This window comes from Marmota flaviventris, chromosome 7, assembly GCF_047511675.1.
Source record: "Marmota flaviventris isolate mMarFla1 chromosome 7, mMarFla1.hap1, whole genome shotgun sequence".
NCBI lineage: Eukaryota > Metazoa > Chordata > Mammalia > Rodentia > Sciuridae > Marmota > Marmota flaviventris.
The window spans coordinates 122,885,814-122,905,097 of NC_092504.1; the positions used below are offsets into that span (position 1 = coordinate 122,885,814).

Here is a 19,284-nt window from a genome sequence, read left to right on the forward strand (position 1 = left end):
AAGCAGCAGTCCCAGTGAATCCCCCAGCGGAACTGAAAAAGTCCTCAGACGGACAAGCAGGAGATGCCAAGGTCAAGAGCACAGGAAGGCACCTGTCAGGGATCCCAACCAGCTTCTCCAACTTGGTTGCTGCTGCTCTTCTTTCCCTTGGTGTCTCCCTTCATCCCATCTCCTTCTCCTTTTAACTCTTGACAGTTCCTCTCGGTCCTCCCATCTTCTGCTCCCCTGTTCATGTCCTCCACGTTCCCTCTGTAGATCTACATTGACAGTGCTCCAGTGCAAGTCCGTCGCACAGCAACCTGTTATGAACTGTGTTTCCTTTGGGCTGGTGTTTTGTTTTGCTTTGTTTTGGGTTTTGGCAGCAGGGGGTGTCCTGGGGACTGGGGTGCCAGCGCAGTTGCCGCTGGAGATTTAACCCAGAGGAGTTTTACCACTGAGCTACATTCCCAGCTCTTTTTGCTTTATTATTATTATTATTATTATTATTATAAATTTTTAATTAGTTTAATTTAGAGACAGGGTCTAAGTTGCTTAGGGCCTCATGGAGTTTCTGAGACTGACCTTGAACTTGTGATTCTCCTGTCTCTGCCTCCCAAGTGGCCTGGATTACAGGCCTGCACCCTGGGCTTGTGTTTTTGATTAAGAAACAAAACCACCTACTCCACTTGTGTTGGAGATTTTCTTATTGTTTGCATAACTGAAACTTTATACCCATTGAATAACAACTCCACACGTCTACCTCCCACTGCCTGTGGTAACCAACATTCTATTTTTTTGCTTCTGTGAGTTTGACTACTTAGATTCCTCATACGCAGAATTTGTCCTTGTGTGACTGGCTTGTTTCATTTAGTATTATATTTTATCCATGTCACATACAACAGCATTTCCCTCTTTATTAAGCCTAAATAATTTTAAATAACACCAAAGCATGTCAGAGCCAGGCTGGAAATCTGTGTCTTCAGATATTTGGGTCAATGTTCTTTACATTAGCCAACACTACCTTCCTGTACAGAGATTTGCTCAGTGGACACCTCATGAGGATGACCTTCTGGATTTATTTTTCCTTGATATATTTTGATTAAAATTATGACAAGAAAAGACTTCTGAAATAATAGGACTGGCCCTGACAAAATTAGGGATAAAAAAAAAAGTGTCTCTTCCTGTGTATGTCCTTTCTTATTTGTCCACTGGCCAAACCATTTGTCTTCATGGCCAGCCCAAGATTCCCATGCAGCGTTCAGGCAGTAACCCATTCCATCAGGATCCTAGGACAACGCCCCTTCATCATGTGATCCATGATACCCTCCTAGACGGTCCAGATTCTACATTATAAAGGCAATTGCTTAGGAAAACTAAGGTTATTATCATACAGAGGTCTTCCAGATATGAAGAGAAAAGGTGGCGAGAAGACTGGTAAACTGAGTCGGTGGAAAAGGAAAGCTTGAATGTCTTTACAAAAAGTTCTTTTGTCACATGTTGAAATCCACGTGTGAATTAGGCTGTTCAAGAATTGTCGGGGACATTAGGGAGAGGGGAAATTTAGGAGCATGAATTTGAGTGAGGACAGTGGCAGATCTGTTGGCTGAACAAATATAAAAGAAGAACGATTTGCAGATGTCACATCAGAGGAGACAGATCAGGATTCAGTCATACGGCAGAGATTGCGGAAAGGGGGGAAAATAACTTTATGTGAGTGTATGTTACACAGAATTAGTAGCTATGTTCTTGGTAAAGTGTACATCAATTTATAGGAAAAATGTTAAGGCAATTGTAATTTAATAGACAAGACTACAGACAATTCACCAAAGGGGAAATATAATGAATACATGAGAAAATAAGCCATTTCTTAATAATCAATTTGAATAATTGTGAAGACTTCTTAAAATTGCAAAATAATAATAATCATGTTTTCTTAAAGTAACACTTATGTGTATTGCTGACAATATTGTGAACCACTTAAATGACTTTGGAAGGTAATACAGTAATATACAGCCTTTCAAAGTACAATTATGAAAATATGTAATACGGAAAGTAGTTCTAATAAAATAATCTAGATAAGCAGAAAAATGATATTTAACTCTCTGCAACTATGTAAAAATTATGATTGGATATAGAAAAGGAATAGAGCAAAACTGAGCAAAATAAGTACATTTTAAGTGATTGATAGTGTCATTGTTAACAATATTTAATATTACTTGTTTTTAGTGTTTCATTCCTGCTGATTTTATTTTTTTGCCCTTAAAAATAAGTAAATATACATTATATTATGCCTTTGCTGTATGTTAATTTTTGCTTTATTTATTATATATTCAACCCTTTTTTGTATTTTGGGTCAATGGTAGGACGGTTATCATCCCAGTTTGCCTGGGACTGAGGGAGTTTCAAGAACTCATGGCTTTTGATATTAAGAACAGGAAAGTCCCTGGTCAATGTATGTGAACTGGATTCCCTAAATAGAGTAAATATTAAAATTTTCTTCAATCTTTCTAAACCTAATATTTTATTCATGCATTATCAAATAGCGAGGCAATAACATCTTCGTAATTTTTTGCTAGTAGACTTTTGACAAGCACCATATGATTATTTTTGGTTTTCAATGATTCTTACTTTCTACTTAAATTGCTATCATATGTTAAAATTTACAACAATGCTCCTTCCTTTCCATACAGAGTGTTACAGGAGAAAATGGCACTTAAACTAGCAAAGGTCATTTTATTAAAGGTTCAGCTCTGGAAAATAAAATTATCGATAGTTACTGTGAATATTTGAAGGAGAAAATGTGAATGGAAAACAATTCCAGCAAAACTCTCGAAGCTGTAGGTTTTCCTGTCTGGTCATCTAAGTTCTAGTCATACCTTTAGCACAACTAAGCAAGTTCATTGGGAACATATTTCCCTCTTCTAGTAAAAATAAATCCTATGTATTTGTTTCCCCACGCTTGTATACTGATTCTAACCTTGCATCTTAAAAGTCTCTTAGATGAAATTTTTCCCAAAAGATTCTCTGGAAGAACAAACCCATTATTCCATTCAGGTTCCCTGGTAAGGAGTGGGAATAAATCCAATCAAACAAGAGTCTGATATAAATCTTAATGACTCCAATACATCAGTCGCCAAGAGTCTTGGGCAAACTGCAGGCCAGTGGAAAGCACCTCGCCTTCATCTCTGGGTGATTGCAAAGCTCAGGACTTCTGGCTGCTAATTCTCATCATTCATTTTTAGGCTAAATTCCTCAAATGGACTTGAAAAGTGGCTTCCAGAACATATCTTCTAGGTACATCTTACTAGACCCATATTAGAAACAGAGTCCTTGACACTTGCATGTAAGAGTGAATCTAATAGTTTAAAACTTTCTTTTTTAGAAACCAAGTGGATTAGCATTGCTATTTCTGTATAAATTAATTGTCCCTTTTCGGGCCATGTCAGTTTATTCTCCATCTACTATGTGTACACATTCATAAGGCCTTATAGTGTTTAATGAAGAGATCCTTTTTAAGTATTGATAGCCACGAGAAAATTATACCATGTTTGATCTGTGTTAAAGAATCAAAGTCCAAGATCTTTGAATGGAACTTAGAATAAAAATGTAATTAGGTTACATCCCTAAAGCCTGATATATCTTTAAACAAGACTGCAAATGAAACTTTATTAGAGCTTCAAATGAATTATTTCCTTGCCTTTTTTTTTTTTATTCATTTTCTTCCCCTTCTCTTTCATGTCTGTGTTACCAGCATTGCTGCTTGCATTTTACCTGTCTGTTCCGGGGTGTTTTAATTATTTACTGCTTAACGAGTAGCACACAGAGGAAAGCCTCGTTCAGAGGTGCTTTCTCTGCAGCAGGTTTTTCTGTTTCAAAGCTTTGCAAGGAGGCCGTGAGTAGCTGCACTGAGCCTGCAGTTCTTGCTGCACCGATTGAACTGTTCTGGGGGCAGTGTTTCCTCTGCCTGTCTGAGAAGAGACACTGCCCCGGGAATATCTCTGCAGCAGTGCCAAGAGCAGGGGGAGTGTTGGGTTAGAGTTGGATGAAGTTCTTTCCAATTAGTGGCTTGAGCAGCATTTAATCTGAATGAGTGATACTGTTCCATAACATTTAAGTCTGAAGACATTTAATATAGCAGGACCAACCAGATTCACTCCAATGGGTGAACATGAAACACACACACACACACACACACACACACACACACAGATATACTGACACACATGCCAAGATAACATCACATAAAAAGTTACTGAATGTCCATGAAGCAGCAGGCATTCGGCATGGAGATGAATGTTTTTACATGCAGCCATCCTTTAAACTTGACCTTCTGGTTTTTATCCCCTTAAATAAGGGATGCTCAGGGGCAGTTGTGTGTGCATGGAGTTATAGCATCATGGTACTGAAGTTCAAACCTTGGGCTCTGTCTGAAAGTCAAACATTTGACACAATTTCCATAAAAGCTTGGGACATCACTTCTGTCCACCCAAGGGTCAAAAAGGTTCTGTCTGTCTATCTATCTTGTGCCTGGCACATATTGACTGTTCAGCTAACATTATTGTCCCCCCACTCACACACTCAGCTAAATAGATTTTTTTTTAATTTTGTGAAGTAGGTGTTTTTTGTTTATGTTTTCGTGACAGCCAAAATAACATATGTTCATTGTCCATCAAAGTGAGGATGCAGGGCAGGGGGAGTTAGTACTCTCCTCTCCTCCTCACCTCCGTCTCCGACACTCAGTACTCAGGCTCTGTCTCCACGCCTCTCTCTTTGCTCATATAAACATACACAATTCAGATTGAATGTAGTTTATTTAAAAACCTGAGCAATATGTAATGTAGGTAGAAATGACATTATTGATTAAGTCCGAGCAATATAATTCAGTAGTTGATCTGCTGTCGATATGGACTTTAGTTTTCCTCAGACTTTTATGCCTATCAACATCTTTTACTTAGTATTTTTAAATAAGGTGAAAACATAATAGTAAAATAATTTGTTATATGAGGAAAAATGGCAAAGTCTACAAACTCTACAAGGTTTGTTAATGGCTAGTATTGATTCCATAGTTATATATTATCCAAATGTGTTATGTTTAAATTGTTTTATTCTTTTGAGTAAATTTGATGCCTTTAATTATGCACTTCTAAGGACAAAAAGTGCTTTATGCTTAACTTCTAGACAATACAAAACCCAGACAGAAATTGTTGGAGGCGTATAGCCATGGAGCAGTTAGTCCTGGGCACTGACCACAACTCAGCTATTTAAATCATAAACACAACAATTAATAACAACTCTGCCAGAATATTTTGGAGGTCAAGGCAGATTTTCTGGATTTTTAAAAATTAACTTGTGTTAGTTTTGCTGACTTCAGACATAAAGACCTTGATGAGTTTCCCCTACACCTGTCTTGCTGTCTAGTGGGACCCTTCTCACTGTCTGCTTTAGTGACTGACAGTCTCTAATCAGTGTGTGCTGGATTCCTATCCTGTCCACCTGAAATCTGTGCTCAAAATAATACAGAGAGGATTCAAATTTTAAAATAGCCTCTTAAATTTCTTCTAAGTATCCCAAAATAGTTACTCAAAAGTTATGAGCACATTTTCCTCCCAGTTTATTAGGGATGCTATTGAACTACAGAACAAAATCTTTGTTTTCCAGCATTCTGTTGTGCAATGGTGTGCAGTGGGTTATAGCCCACAACAAATCTCCTACAGGAGATAAACCCTTGAAAGTGACAGTTTCCCCTGGAACTGTGACAAGCCCTTAACTATTTCAGCTTACGGAGTGCTGTTATAATTATCATAATTGAATGTAAAAACTGAAAGATAGTATAAATTGTTCATGCAGTTAAGCCGAAATGGAAAGCAATGGCTCTTGTTTTTACAAAGGGCAATAACATTTTTCTCTTTTCGCTACTGTTCAATATTGCTTCTAGCAGATTTTATGTCTACATCGCACAGAATAGTAACTTAACGCCAAAGATGTCCAGTAGCTCCGGATTAAAATGTAATATAATATACATAAAGCTTTATTGTTCCTTTAGGTTGTTGTTTTAAACTAAAGTGGAATATTTCCCTAAAGTCCTCAACAAATGTGCACAATTTAAAACTAAATATACTTAAGACGTGTACCAGGCTGCCGAAGAAATGGGCCTTATGGACCTGTCAAATTATTTTCATACAATTGTTTCTGTAGCATTATTTTTACTGGCAAATGTACAAGTTGATAGAAAAGGAAATAATTAGCTACTTTCACAATTGCTGATACATGGAGCTAAAACAGGCCAGTCTAAGTCTCAGAGATTGTGACATTTTAAATTACCTGAACAATACCAGCAGCCATCTTTGGACATAATTAACACCTTGCCTAATTAATGTCAGGTCTGCAGAGAGTCCCACTTTATTTATGAAATATTATTTTATTCTAACCTGCTTTTGCCCTTACAATATTGAAAACTTTGGGTTTATTTGCATGCTGTTTTCTTAAGCGGAACAACTTCTTTTTCCTTTTTCTTTTTTTGTTTCCCTCCCCCTTCAAGTAATCAATGCACTGCTGAATGAGTTCATTTTAATGCACTCAATCATGCCTCTAATGTTCGTAGCTTACGGGCGCAAGCATCAGTAATGCAGGAATGTTATATGGCTTTAGTTTGGGCCATTTCATAAAATATTCATGGAATCAAAAATGTGCATCAAAATAGCGGCTGGGAGAATTACATTTATGTTCCTGCTTTTATGGCAGCTTCACATTTAAACCCATTTGTGTTAATATCTAGTCAATCTTCCTACTTTAAAAAAAACTAAAATGGGAGAGATCATATACATTCTCCTTTGCTTAATATTTGTTCTAGACATCTGCTGTGATACAACAAATATCTATAAACTTTCAGAGATGTTGTGCAGAGAAGAGGGGTAAGCCACGATTTGGAGAATATCCAAATATATAAAATCTTATTTTCTCTACATAGTGTTTGTCTTAACATCCCACCATGCATTTTGCAGTTTACCACATTGTCTGGGTTTTGTTTGTATTTTTAAATAAATGGACGGATTTCTCGTTAGGGAGGGCTTTAGATAAAGTAAAACTCCCTTGAAGTAGTTTTATTTTAAGAGTGCACTTTCCTTTGGGTGAATAACTTGAAATGCATGCCAAAACTCCTTACTGTTTATGTAGATGTTATATAATTTTGTTTAAAAATATAAAATAAAGTAAAACTGAGGCTTGGCCCACCTCTGCTTTTACCTGGGTACTCTGGTGTTACGCAGTTGTTCACAGCATTCTCCTAAGTTGTGTTTTCTGACACTTTTTCACATTATTGCAATAAGCTGACTACTGAATGAGTCATCTTTAGTCCTTCCAATGAAACACTTCAGCTCTGTGTTCTTTCCTGGTTCACACGAAATATTAGTGGTACCACCTGGAATTATGCTTGGTGTAGAACCATGTTCCAGGCACTTAGTTGGCAAGAGTTGGTGTGTCCAGCCATCGTGGCCACTGTTGCGACACTTCTTATTCGTGGTAGTGATTCCCAGTACCACATGACCAGGCTCCCCCTGGGGAGACCTTCCTCTGGCCTCCTCTTTTCCATGCTCTTTTCTATTAATGCTTTTTTGTGTGATGTTCATATAAGCTCCTCCCTCTGCCCTTCTTCTTCAAGGGAAGCCATGTTCACACTTGAGAATTCCAGAAGAGGACAGTCCTTGGACCCTTGGCCTAAACACTTGTTCTTGTCCACTAAAAGACTGATAGAGGGATCTAGAAATCTCAGCAGCTTCTGATATATTGAAGCTTATTATTTGGTGACAAAAGGTAGGCTATAAACTCTTTGAGGAAGTTACAAAGGGATGCTATAAGCCCAACTTGAAAATCTGATTTATTACCTTCATTGGTATTTATACTTACCTTTGTCAATTTTACAATCTCTCTCTCAGGAATATTAAATTCAAAAATTTCAGATAAAGCAAAATGTATTTTGTCTCAATTGTTGTGTGGTCAATTAATCAGAAATTTATTCAGAAAGTAAGATCCTTATTAAGGTCCAAGTCAAATTTGGAGAGAAAGATTTGATAGAAATCTCCTTAAAGATTGGATAGTCATCCTTAAAGGAAATGCTTGCTTGTTTAAATTACTATGCTGCCTTCATTGCATGAACCTATTGTTTAAACATTTTTAAATCAAATATTATGCTACATTTGTGCTTTCAAATTCTGACCAGCTTTTAGGAAGAGTAGCCAAGTAGCCAGGCTCCGTGGCACATGCCTGTAATCCCAGCGGCTCGGGAGGCTGAAGCAGGAGCATCAAGAGTTCAAAGCCAGCTTCAGCAAAAGTGAGGCATTAAGCAACTCGGGGAGACCCTGTCTCTAAATAAAATACAAAAAATAGGGCTGGGGGTGTGGCTCAGTGGTGGAGTGCCTCTGAGTTCAATCCCCGGCACCTCCATCCCCCTCAAAAAAATAAAAGTAGCCAAGTTATTTGTGTGCTTATGGTCATTTGGATCAATTCCTTGTTGGCTTATTTGCTGCCACCAAATAATTTTATAAACAAATTCCTACAGATGAGAAGGACTGAAAATGAGACTTCTGTGTAGGAACTTTCATTTTAAACAGCACTGACCAGAACCCCAGTGGCCTCATTTGTGGCACAGTGGTATAAGAAGGGAGGCCAAGTCATCAATAGCTGGATGAGGCCTCAGCTGACCAAGCCTGGAACACCCAAGGAAAACCAGGTGTCCCCGCACAGGTCACCATATGGCTTAGGGGAAAGCAAGGAATTTGAATGTAGTTGGTTAGTTATACGACACATTCCTCAGAAAGTCAGAAGCGCATCAGAGGCTCCTCTTTGTACTGTTATTGGAGGTTACCTGTGACAACCTGAGTTTCAGAATGATAGAACTGGAAGAGATTAGAAACCATGCAATTAGAACATTGTTTTAAACACAAGATATTTATGTCCAGAGAATTTAATAGGCCATCTAACTTCCTGTCTCCGGGTTTCTTGATCAGTATCAGATGTGGTAGACCCAGTTGTGTGGGCTTGCAACAATCTTGGGTTTAGATCCTCATCATCACTTACTTTAAATCTGGCTTATAATAACTGCATCATTTAATCTTTGTGAACCACACTTTCCTCTCTAGTGAAAAAGTAATAGTCATATCTACTTCAGTTTGGGGAAGGCTAAATAAGATAATTCATGGGGAAGACACCTTCCATTTTGTAGGCCTTTAGGAAAGGCCAATTTCCTGTTCTCTTTTACTTGAGTATCTCAAGCTCATGGGGGACTTCAAGTAGACCCTCTGAGAGCAAACCATGACCAGCAATCATAAGCAAAGTAGTGCGTGATACTAGCCCCCAAAGCTCTAGCAAAAATACAATTCAACCACAAAGACTATTTCTACTTATCTATTTATCAGAAGGTCATTTTTCCAATGAAACCAATGTCCCCAGAACCTCCCTTACTTCATTCCTGCTAGATAGCCTGTCCAGGCAACTTAGCCACCCAAGACTCAGCAACCCAAGGCAAGTCTGGCTTACAGACACCAGCCCACCTTGAATTCTCTACCCATTCCCTCCACCTCTCCTTTCCCTACATCAACCCTCCCCTCCTCCTTCTGCCCCCCATGTAGATCAAATATTTGACATGGATGTCATTTCTCATTTACTATTTGCACCGCTATATTTTGTTTGCATCTAATTCTAATTAACTGGGTTACCTGGAGCTTCATCTCTTTTATAGTGTCTATTTTTTTTTTCTGAAACAATCTGGTTTTCTCAGCTTCTGGTATTCACTGTTCCCTCTTCGTATGGCTCAAAAGACATATGTGTCTATACTTTATGAATAGATGGATACTTTGGGGAAAACAAAAGAAGAAGCAGTCCTGTCTACATCTTTCCAGGAATGTAGAGCTATACTTTGCAGGCAGAAATATAGTTAACAGAGGAAACAGAACACACATTTATGTCAGTGCTCCATTCCAGTTTTAAAAAATGAGGGTCATGGGTATTTGAAGGAAGGTGTTTCTGGCAAGAGGTGCTACAGGAAAGCCAGGAAAAACTATGCCTGCTTTTGTAGGAGGAAAGAAAGAAAAAATTGTCAGCAAAGAGGAAGAGATCAATTAGAGGAGTGAACTTGAACTTTGAAAATTAGTATCAAAGTGAAAGAGGAATTGGATGTTATTTTAAAAATAACTTATATTGCACTTATATCTCTCATTACAAAATAAACACATTTTGATGATAGAAACTTTAGAAAATGCCAATGAGCAGAAAAGGTAAAAAAAAATCAAGAAAAATAAGAAAGGAAATCATAAAAGAAACCAATTATCACCCATAATCTTACTTCTTAGCCAATAACACTTTGAAAACGTTTTTTGACATTTTCTGGTATTTTCACTTATAGACACCTGCCCATGAAACTAAATATTCTTTGTAATGCCAAATTTATGGCTTGGTAGTCTTGTCTCGTGAAAGTTTCACACTATCCATTTATAAACAGCCCTGCCACACCCATGGTCCTCTCTGTGGCTCTCTCTGCTGACGTTCCCTCTGCCTGGTGTGGCAAGAACTCAGCACGGCCATGTCTTTACTGATATTTTGTGCCAGTCATTTGTGGATGATCCATGGCTGTTGGTTGTCTTTCTTTGGGATTATTATTCCTGTTTGTGTGTGTATTATTTAATACCACTTTTGATAACAAACTCAGTGCAAAAAAAAAAAAACAACAGAAAAATTATATGCAATAGTCATGGTGGCAGCTCCTACCCGCGCCATCCACAGAAACATGTTTGAGGAATTATGTTGACCTAATATATAACGCAGAGTTTATTCAGTTAGGATCATATGGTTATATGGACTCAGCTAATTCTTGTTTTTCTCAGGATGAGTAAGTTGGACTTAAAGAATACAACAAATTAGTGGTTATATTTCAATTGGCTGTTAGATATTTTGGAAGTATTATCATTACCAACTGATAACACTAGCTACGTTTATTGAGCACTAACTCGGTAACGCGTTGAACGTGCATTTGTTCATTTCTCACAATAGTACCTAGTTACACTCTAAAGCTGTTTCACAGAATAATAAGCTAAGGCACAGAGAGGGCAGGGATTAGCCTGAGGCTAAGCAAAAAGTAGTAAAGCTGGGATAAGAACAGGCTGTCTGCCTGTAGCCTGCACTCGCTCTTCTCGCTGCAGTGGAGGGCCTAGGTAGAAACCTCTTTTCAGATAAGCTCAGTGATGTCATTTCAATACCATCAAAGACCATTTACATTACACTGTATGGTGAGCATTTGCACAAGGTGATTAACAAGTAAATTACAACGTATAGCAGGGAACTGCAAGCTCCTCTTCTAGAAACGTTAACTCATGTTTGAAGGAATAAAATAATTTAAGGCTAATTTAGAGTTTTGGCTTTGAGGAGATACATTTTGGATCATATTATGGGGTATACAATCCAGAAAGACAATTAAACTACATCCTAATTATTCAAAAGCAAACAGTTTAGTTTTCAAAGTAAACAAATGCCTCCCTCAAACTTTGAGAGACAGCTTAAAGATCCATAAATTGAAATATGTACCAGATGTACCCTTTCTCAAGATATCTAAATTCTTCCCAAGAATGAAGAAATTGCCATCTCCTGGGAAAGCCACAGAGAATACTGGGTGAGAGCAGGAACTCTGAACAAAACTTTCTGGACCTACCACCCACTACCTCACCTGGCCTCAGTTTTCTCTTCTGTAAAATGGAATCATAACAGTCCCACTCCACAGAATTGTTTTGAGGATTAAATGGGACCTGCCTGTAAAGTACATAGCACAGTTCCTTGTAATCAAGATGCTCTGTAAATGTCAGATGATATGATTGGGATTCCTGATTGCTGCTGGACTTCCATTCTGTCTCTCAGCATGTGCAATCCCAGTCCGGCCCCACTAGCTGAAGTATGTCCCTCTTGCAGGTGTCAAGCCAGAATTCCTGCTGAATCTGAGATCCAGTTAGTAACAGCTCCTTTACTCCTTTTCTGCCTCCGAGATCAAATTCTTCCCCTGTATTCCATGCTAGTAAAGCTAAGATATACTCAAAATTTCTGAAAACATGTTCTGGCCCGTGGTTTATATTTATGAATGGCTTTTATTCTTCAGGTCAGCTTCTGGAAGCCGCTGAGCATTATGAGGCATTCCATCAATTGACGCAGGGGCGGATATGGAAGGATGAGACAGAGCGCTTTCTCAACATGTGGGCCTGCGAAAGTCTCCTGAGGACCTACAGATTACTCTCAGACAAAATGCTGGAGAATAAAGAATACAAACAGGCCATCAAAATTCTAATAAAAGCTTCTGAAATAGCCAAAGAAGGTGGGTGGAAAAGAACCCTCTCACATTGCTTTCTTTAATGGACAGACACTGGTTCTCCCAAGAGTGAAGTGAAACCCTTCAAGTGTTAGGGTGATTATTTCCTATGAAATGCAAAGACAAATGCCATCAATATACTTTCAAATTTCACTGTAAAACAGAGGTGGCTTAGTGCTGACAACAAGAAATCCATTAGTTCCTTGAAAGCTTTATCTCCAAAATTACAACCCGCTGTGGATAGCCTTGTAAAACAAGGAACCCACAATGAGAAGATAAGGTCACCTGCAAAAGTTAAGGGTGTGTGTGTGTGTGCATGTGTGTGTTAAAAGTCGTATATTTCTAGCAATCTGAGAGAACTTTCATTGTTTCTAAATTTCCTACATATAGTCAGATAACTTGGAAATTATGATGAATATTTAGTTAGGGATAACAGGAAAATAGGACTTCAATATATTTTGGACAATTGGCTCTCAAAGTGTGGCCTCTGAAACATCAGCATCACCAGGAGGCAGGTATGAAAGCAGCATCTTAGGTCCCAGCCCAGGCTGCCTGCATCAGAATCGATGGGTGAGCAAGATCCCCAGGTGATTCATATGCACATTTACAAGAGGAAAAGTGTTTTTTGTGAGAGTTGCTCATATCCTTAATGTTCTATATCATTTATGAATGTATATAATATAGGGGAAAAATTTGGAGCATATCCTTACAAGCTTTTAATTTGTGAAATACGAGGATATTTTGTTGCCATGTAGGAATTTACTAATAGACTAGCATTTTCATGAAGGAAAAAAAAATTCTGCCCTTAAACTAAAATTCATAAGCTCATGGATATATTTAATTGATTTAAGTAACAGGTGGCTTATTTGAAGTAAACAGAACTAATTTGGGGGGTATGGTTTTTAATTTACCAACAAGTGAAAGTGAACAGCTTATTCTTTCAGTTACTTTTTAAAAATAAAATTAATTGAAATAGTCACAGGAAATCACCGTCATTGAAAGACACCCCACTAAATGAACAACTTTTGTGGTTTTTTTTAATTTTTTATTGTTGGTTGTTCAAAACATTACAAATTTCTTGACATATCATATTCCACACTTTGATTCAAGTGGGTTATGAACTCCCACCTTCACCCCATACACAGATTGCAGAATCACATCAGTTACACATCCATTGATTTACATATTGCCATACTAGTGTCTGTTGTGCTCCGCTGCCTTTCCCATCCTCCACCATCCCCTCTCCCCTCCTCTCCCCTCCCCTCCCCTCCCCTCCTCTCTCTCTACCCCCTCCACTGTATAACCCTGAGGGTCTCCTTCCATTTCCATGCAATTTCCCTTCTCTCTCCCTTTCCCTCCCACCTCTCATCCCTGTTTAATGTTAATCTTCTTCTCATGCTCTTCGTCCCTACTCTGTTCTTAGTTACTCTCCTTATATCAAAGAAGACATTTGGCATTTGTTTTTTAGGGATTGGCTAGCTTCACTTAGCATAATCTGCTCTAATGCCATCCATTTCCCTGCAAATTCTATGATTTTGTCATTTTTTAATGCAGAGTAATACTCCATTGTGTATAAATGCCACATTTTTTTTATCCATTCGTCTATTGAAGGGCATCTAGGTTGGTTCCACAGTCTTGCTATTGTGAATTGTGCTGCTATGAACATCAATGTAGCAGTGTCCCTGTAGCATGCTCTTTTTAGGTCTTTAGGGAATAGACCGAGAAGGGGAATAGCTGGGTCAAATGGTGGCTCCATTCCCAGCTTTCCAAGAAATCTCCATACTGCTTTCCAAATTGGCTGCACCAATTTGCAGTCCCACCAGCAATGTACAAGTGTACCCTTTTCCCCACATCCTCGCCAGCACTTGTTGTTGTTTGACTTCATAATGGCTGCCAATCTTACTGGAGTGAGATGGTATCTTAGGGTGGTTTTGATTTGCATTTCTCTGACAGCTAGAGATGGTGAGCATTTTTTCATGTACTTGTTGATTGACTGTATGTCCTTCTCTGAGAAGTGTCTGTTCAGGTCCTTGGCCCATTTGTTGATTGGGTTGTTTGTTCTCTTATTGTCTAATTTTTTGAGTTCTTTGTATACTCTGGATATTAGGGCTCTATCTGAAGTGTGAGGAGTAAAGATTTGTTCCCAGGGTGTAGGCTCCCTATTTACCTCTCTTATTGTTTCTTTTGCTGAGAAAAAACTTTTTAGTTTGAGTAAGTCCCATTTGTTGATTCTAGTTATTAAATTTTGTGCTATGGGTGTCCTATTGAGGAATTTGGAGCCCGACCCCACAGTATGTAGATCGTAGCCAACTTTTTCTTCTATCAGACGGCGCGTCTCTGATTTGATATCAAGCTCCTTGATCCATTTTGAATTCACTTTTGTGCATGGCGAGAGAAAGGGATTCAGTTTCATTTTGTTGCATATGGATTTCCAGTTTTCCCAGCACCATTTGTTGAAGATGTTATCCTTCCTCCATTGCATGCTTTTAGCCCCTTTATCAAATATAAGATAGTTGTAGTTTTGTGGATTGGTTTCTGTGTCCTCTATTCTGTACCATTGGTCCACCCGCCTGTTTTGGTACCAGTACCATGCTGTTTTTGTTACTATTGCTCTGTAGTATAGTTTGAAGTCTGGTATCGCTATACCGCCTGATTCACACTTCCTGCTTAGCATTGTTTTTGCTATTCTGGGTCTTTTATTTTTCCATATGAATTTCATGATTGCTTTCTCTATTTCTACAAGAAATGCCGTTGGGATTTTAATTGGCATTGCATTAAACCTATAAGGAACTTCTGGTAATATCGCCATTTTGATGATGTTAGTTCTGCCTATCCATGAACAGGGTATATTTTTCCATCTTCTGAGATCTTCTTCTATTTCTCTCTTTAGGGTTCTGTAGTTTTCATTGTATAAGTCTTTCACCTCTTTTGTTAGGTTGATTCCCAAGTATTTTATTTTTTTTGAAGATATTGTGAATGGAGTGGTTGTCCTCATTTCCATTTCAGAGGATTTGTCGCTGATATACAGGAATGCCTTTGATTTATGCGTGTTGATTTTATATCCTGCCACTTTGCTGAATTCATTTATTAGCTCTAATAGTTTCTTTGTAGAGCCTTTTGGGTCTGCTAGGTATAGAATCATGTCACCTGCAATTAGTGATAATTTAAGTTCTTCTTTTCCTATTTTGATGCCTTTAATTTCTTTCGTCTGTCTAATTGCTCTGGCCAGTGTTTCGAGAACTATGTTGAACAGAAGTGGTGAGAGAGGGCATCCCTGTCTTGTTCCAGATTTTAGAGGGAATGCCTTCAATTTTTCTCCATTCAGAATGATGCTAGCCTGAGGCTTAGCATAGATTGCTTTTACAATATTGAGGTATGTTCCTGTTATCCCTAGTTTTTCTAGAGTTTTGAACATAAAGGGATGCTGTACTTTGTCGAATGCTTTTTCCGCATCTATCGAGATGATCATATGGTTCTTATTTTTAAGTCTATTGATGTGGTGAATAACATTTATGGATTTCCGTATATTGAACCAACCTTGCATCCCAGGGATGAATCCTACTTGATCATGGTGCACAATTTTTTTGATATGTTTTTGTATCCAATTCGCCAGAATTTTATTGAGGATTTTTGCATCTAGGTTCATTAGAGATATTGGTCTGTAGTTTTCTTTCTTTGAAGTGTCTTTGTCTGGTTTAGGTATCAGGGTGATGTTGGCCTCATAGAATGAATTTGGAAGTTCTCCCTCTTTTTCTATTTCCTGAAGTAGCTTGAAAAGTATTGGTATTAGTTCTTCTTTAAAGGTTTTGTAAAACTCTGCTGTATACCCATCCGGTCCTGGGCTTTTCTTAGTTGGTAGTCTTTTGATGGTTTCTTCTATTTCCTCAATTGATATTGGTCTGTTTAGGTTGTCTATATCCTCCTGACTCAATCTGGGCAGATCATATGACTTAAGAAATTTATCTATGCCTTCACTATCTTCTAATTTATTGGAGTATAAGGATTCAAAATAGTTTTTGATTATCTTCTGTATTTCTGAAGTGTCTGTTGTGATATTGCCTTTTTCATCCCGTATGCTAGTAATTTGAGTTCTCTCTCTTCTTCTCTTCGCTAGCATGGCTAAGGGTCTGTCGATTTTGTTTATTTTTTCAAAGAACCAACTTTTAGTTTTGTCCATTTTTTCAATTGTTTCTTTTGTTTCGATTTCATTAATTTCAGCTCTGATTTTAATTATTTCTTGCCTTCTACTTCTTTTGCTGTTGTTTTGCTCTTCTTTTTCTAGGATTTTGAGATGAAGTATGAGATCATTTATTTGTTGGTTTTTTTCTTTTTTTAAGGAATGAACTCCAAGCAATGAATTTTCCTCTTAGAACTGCTTTCAATGTGTCCCATAGATTCCGATATGTTGTGTCTGTGTTTTCATTTATCTCTAAGAATTTTTTAATTTCCTCCTTGATGTCTTCTATAACCCATTGATCATTCAGTAACCTATTGTTCATTCTCCAAGTGATGTATGCTTTTTCCTTCCTTCTTTTATCGTTGATTTTCAGTTCCATTCCATTATGATCAGATAGGATGCATGGTATTATCTCTACTCCTTTATATTGTCTAAGAGTTGCCCTGTGACATAATATATGATCTATTTTTGAGAAGGATCCATGTGCTGCTGAGAAAAAAGTGTAACTGCTTGATGTTGGGTGGTATATTATATATATGTCAATTAAGTCTAGGTTATTAATTGTGTTATTGAGTTCTATAGTTTCCTTATTCAACTTTTGTTTGGAAGATCTTTCCAGTGGCGAGAGAGGTGTGTTGAAGTCTCCCATGATTATTGTATGGTGGTCTATTAGACTCTTGAACTTGAGAAGAGTTTGTTTGATGAAGATAGCTGCACCATTGTTTGGGGCATAAATATTTATGATTGTTATGTCTTGTTGGTGTATGGTTCCCTTAAGCAGTATGTAGTGTCCCTCTTTATCCCTTTTGATTAACTTTGGCTTGAAATCTATTTTATTTGATATGAGTATGGACACTCCTGCTTGTTTCCGAAGTCCATATGAGTGATATGATTTTTCCCAACCTTTCACCTTCAGCCTCTGTATGTCTTTTCCTATCAAATGCGTCCCCTGTAGGCAGCATATTGTTGGGTCTTGTTTTGTGATCCATTCTACTAGCCTGTGTCTCTTAATTGGTGAGTTTAAGCCATTAACATTTAGGGTTATTATTGAGATATGGGTTGTTCTTCCAGCCATATTTGTTTATTTCTGTTACTAAACATGGTTTGTTTTCCTCTTTGATTATTTTCCCCCCCTTTACTGTCCTACCTCCCACTGTTGGTTTTCATTGTTATTTTCCATTTCCTCTTCCTGTAATGTTTTGCTGAGGATGTTTTGAAGAGATGGTTTTCTAGCTGCAAATTCTTTAAACTTTTGTTTATCGTGGAAGGTTTTAATTTCATCTTCCATCCTGAAGCTTAATTTCACTGGATACACAATTCTTGGTTGGAACCCATTTTCTTTCAGTGTTTGAAATATGTTATTCCAGGATCTTCTAGCTTTCAGAGTCTGTGTTGAAAGATCAGCTGTTATCCTGATTGGCTTACCCCTAAATGTAATCTGCTTCCTTTCTCTTGTAGCTTTTAAAATTCTCTCCTTATTCTGTATGTTGGGCATCTTCATTATAATGTGTCTAGGTGTGGATCTCTTATGATTTTGCACATTCGGCGTCCTGTAGGCTTCTAGGATTTGGGATTCTGTCTCATTCTTCAAGTCTGGGAAGTTTTCTCGTATTATTTCATTGAATAGACTGCTCATTCCTTTGGTTTGAAACTCTGTCCATTCCTGTATCCCAATGACTCTTAAGTTTGGTCTCTTAATGTTATCCCATATTTCTTGGATGTTCTGCTCATGGTTTCTTAACAGTCTTGCTGAGCTGTCTATGTTCTTTTCCAGTTGAAATACTTTGTCTTCGTTGTCTGATGTTCTATCTTCTAAGTGCTCTACTCTGCTGGTAGTATTCTCCATTGAGTTTTTAAGTCGGTTTATTGCTTCCTGCATTTCTAGGATTTCTGTTTGTTTGTTTTTTATAACCTCTATCTCCCTGTATAGTTGATCCTTTGCTTCCTGGATTTTTTTGTGTAATTCATTGTCAAAGTGATCTTTCATTGTCTGATTTTGCTGTCTAATGTCTTCCTTGATACTCCAGATCATCTGAAGCATGTATATCCTGAATTCTTTATCTGACATTCCATCTGCTGCAGCTGTTACCTCTTCTAAAGTTGCGTTGACCTGCATTGCTTGTGGTCCTTTCTTTCCTTGTCTTTTCATACTGCTTGCGTTTCTTTCTTGCAGGCGCGGGCGGCGGCTCTGCTCTCTCCTTATTCCAATTGGGGTGTCATGACTACCACGCCGGCAGGTCACTGCGCCTGTTCTGGGCGCTGGCGGCGGCTCTGTTCTGCCCCTACTCCAATTGGGGTGACGAGTGTACCACGCCGGCAGGCCACCAGGCCTGATCCGCCGGTCGGTTGCAGGTTTGCCTACCCTGCAGGCGCGGGCGGCGGCTCTGCTCTGCCCCTACTCCAAATGGGGTGACGTGTCTGTCATACCGGCAGGCCACTGGGCCTCTCCCGCTGGTCGGTCGCAGGTCTGCCCACCTTTCGGGCACGGGTGGTGGCTCTGCTCTGCCCCTACTCCAATTGGGGTGACGTGTGTACCACGCCGGCAGGCTCCTGGGCCTGATCCGCCGATCTGTCGCAGGTCTGCCTACCTTGCAGGCGCGGGCGGCGGCTCTGCCCTGCCCCTCCTACCAAGCCTGCGGACCGCTGGGCCTGATCTGCAGGTTGGTCACAGGTCTGCTCACCCTGCGGGCACGGGTGGCGGTTCCGCTCTGCCCCCACTCCAATTGGGGTCACATGACCACCACACCAGCAGGGCCTGATCCGGGCGCGGGCGAAGGATCTGCTCTGC

General features: G+C 38.8%; 1 protein-coding gene across 1 annotated transcript in view; it reads left to right on the forward strand.

Annotated features, from left to right (window-relative positions):
• Positions 1–19,284, forward strand: part of Ttc29 (tetratricopeptide repeat domain 29) — a 135,253-nt gene that overhangs the window by 46,534 nt on the left and 69,435 nt on the right. Inside the window, exon 5 of the mRNA XM_027926551.2 lies at positions 12,113–12,325. Within this exon, the coding sequence (XP_027782352.2) occupies positions 12,113–12,325 (213 nt within the window). The remainder of the gene's footprint in view (positions 1–12,112; positions 12,326–19,284) is intronic.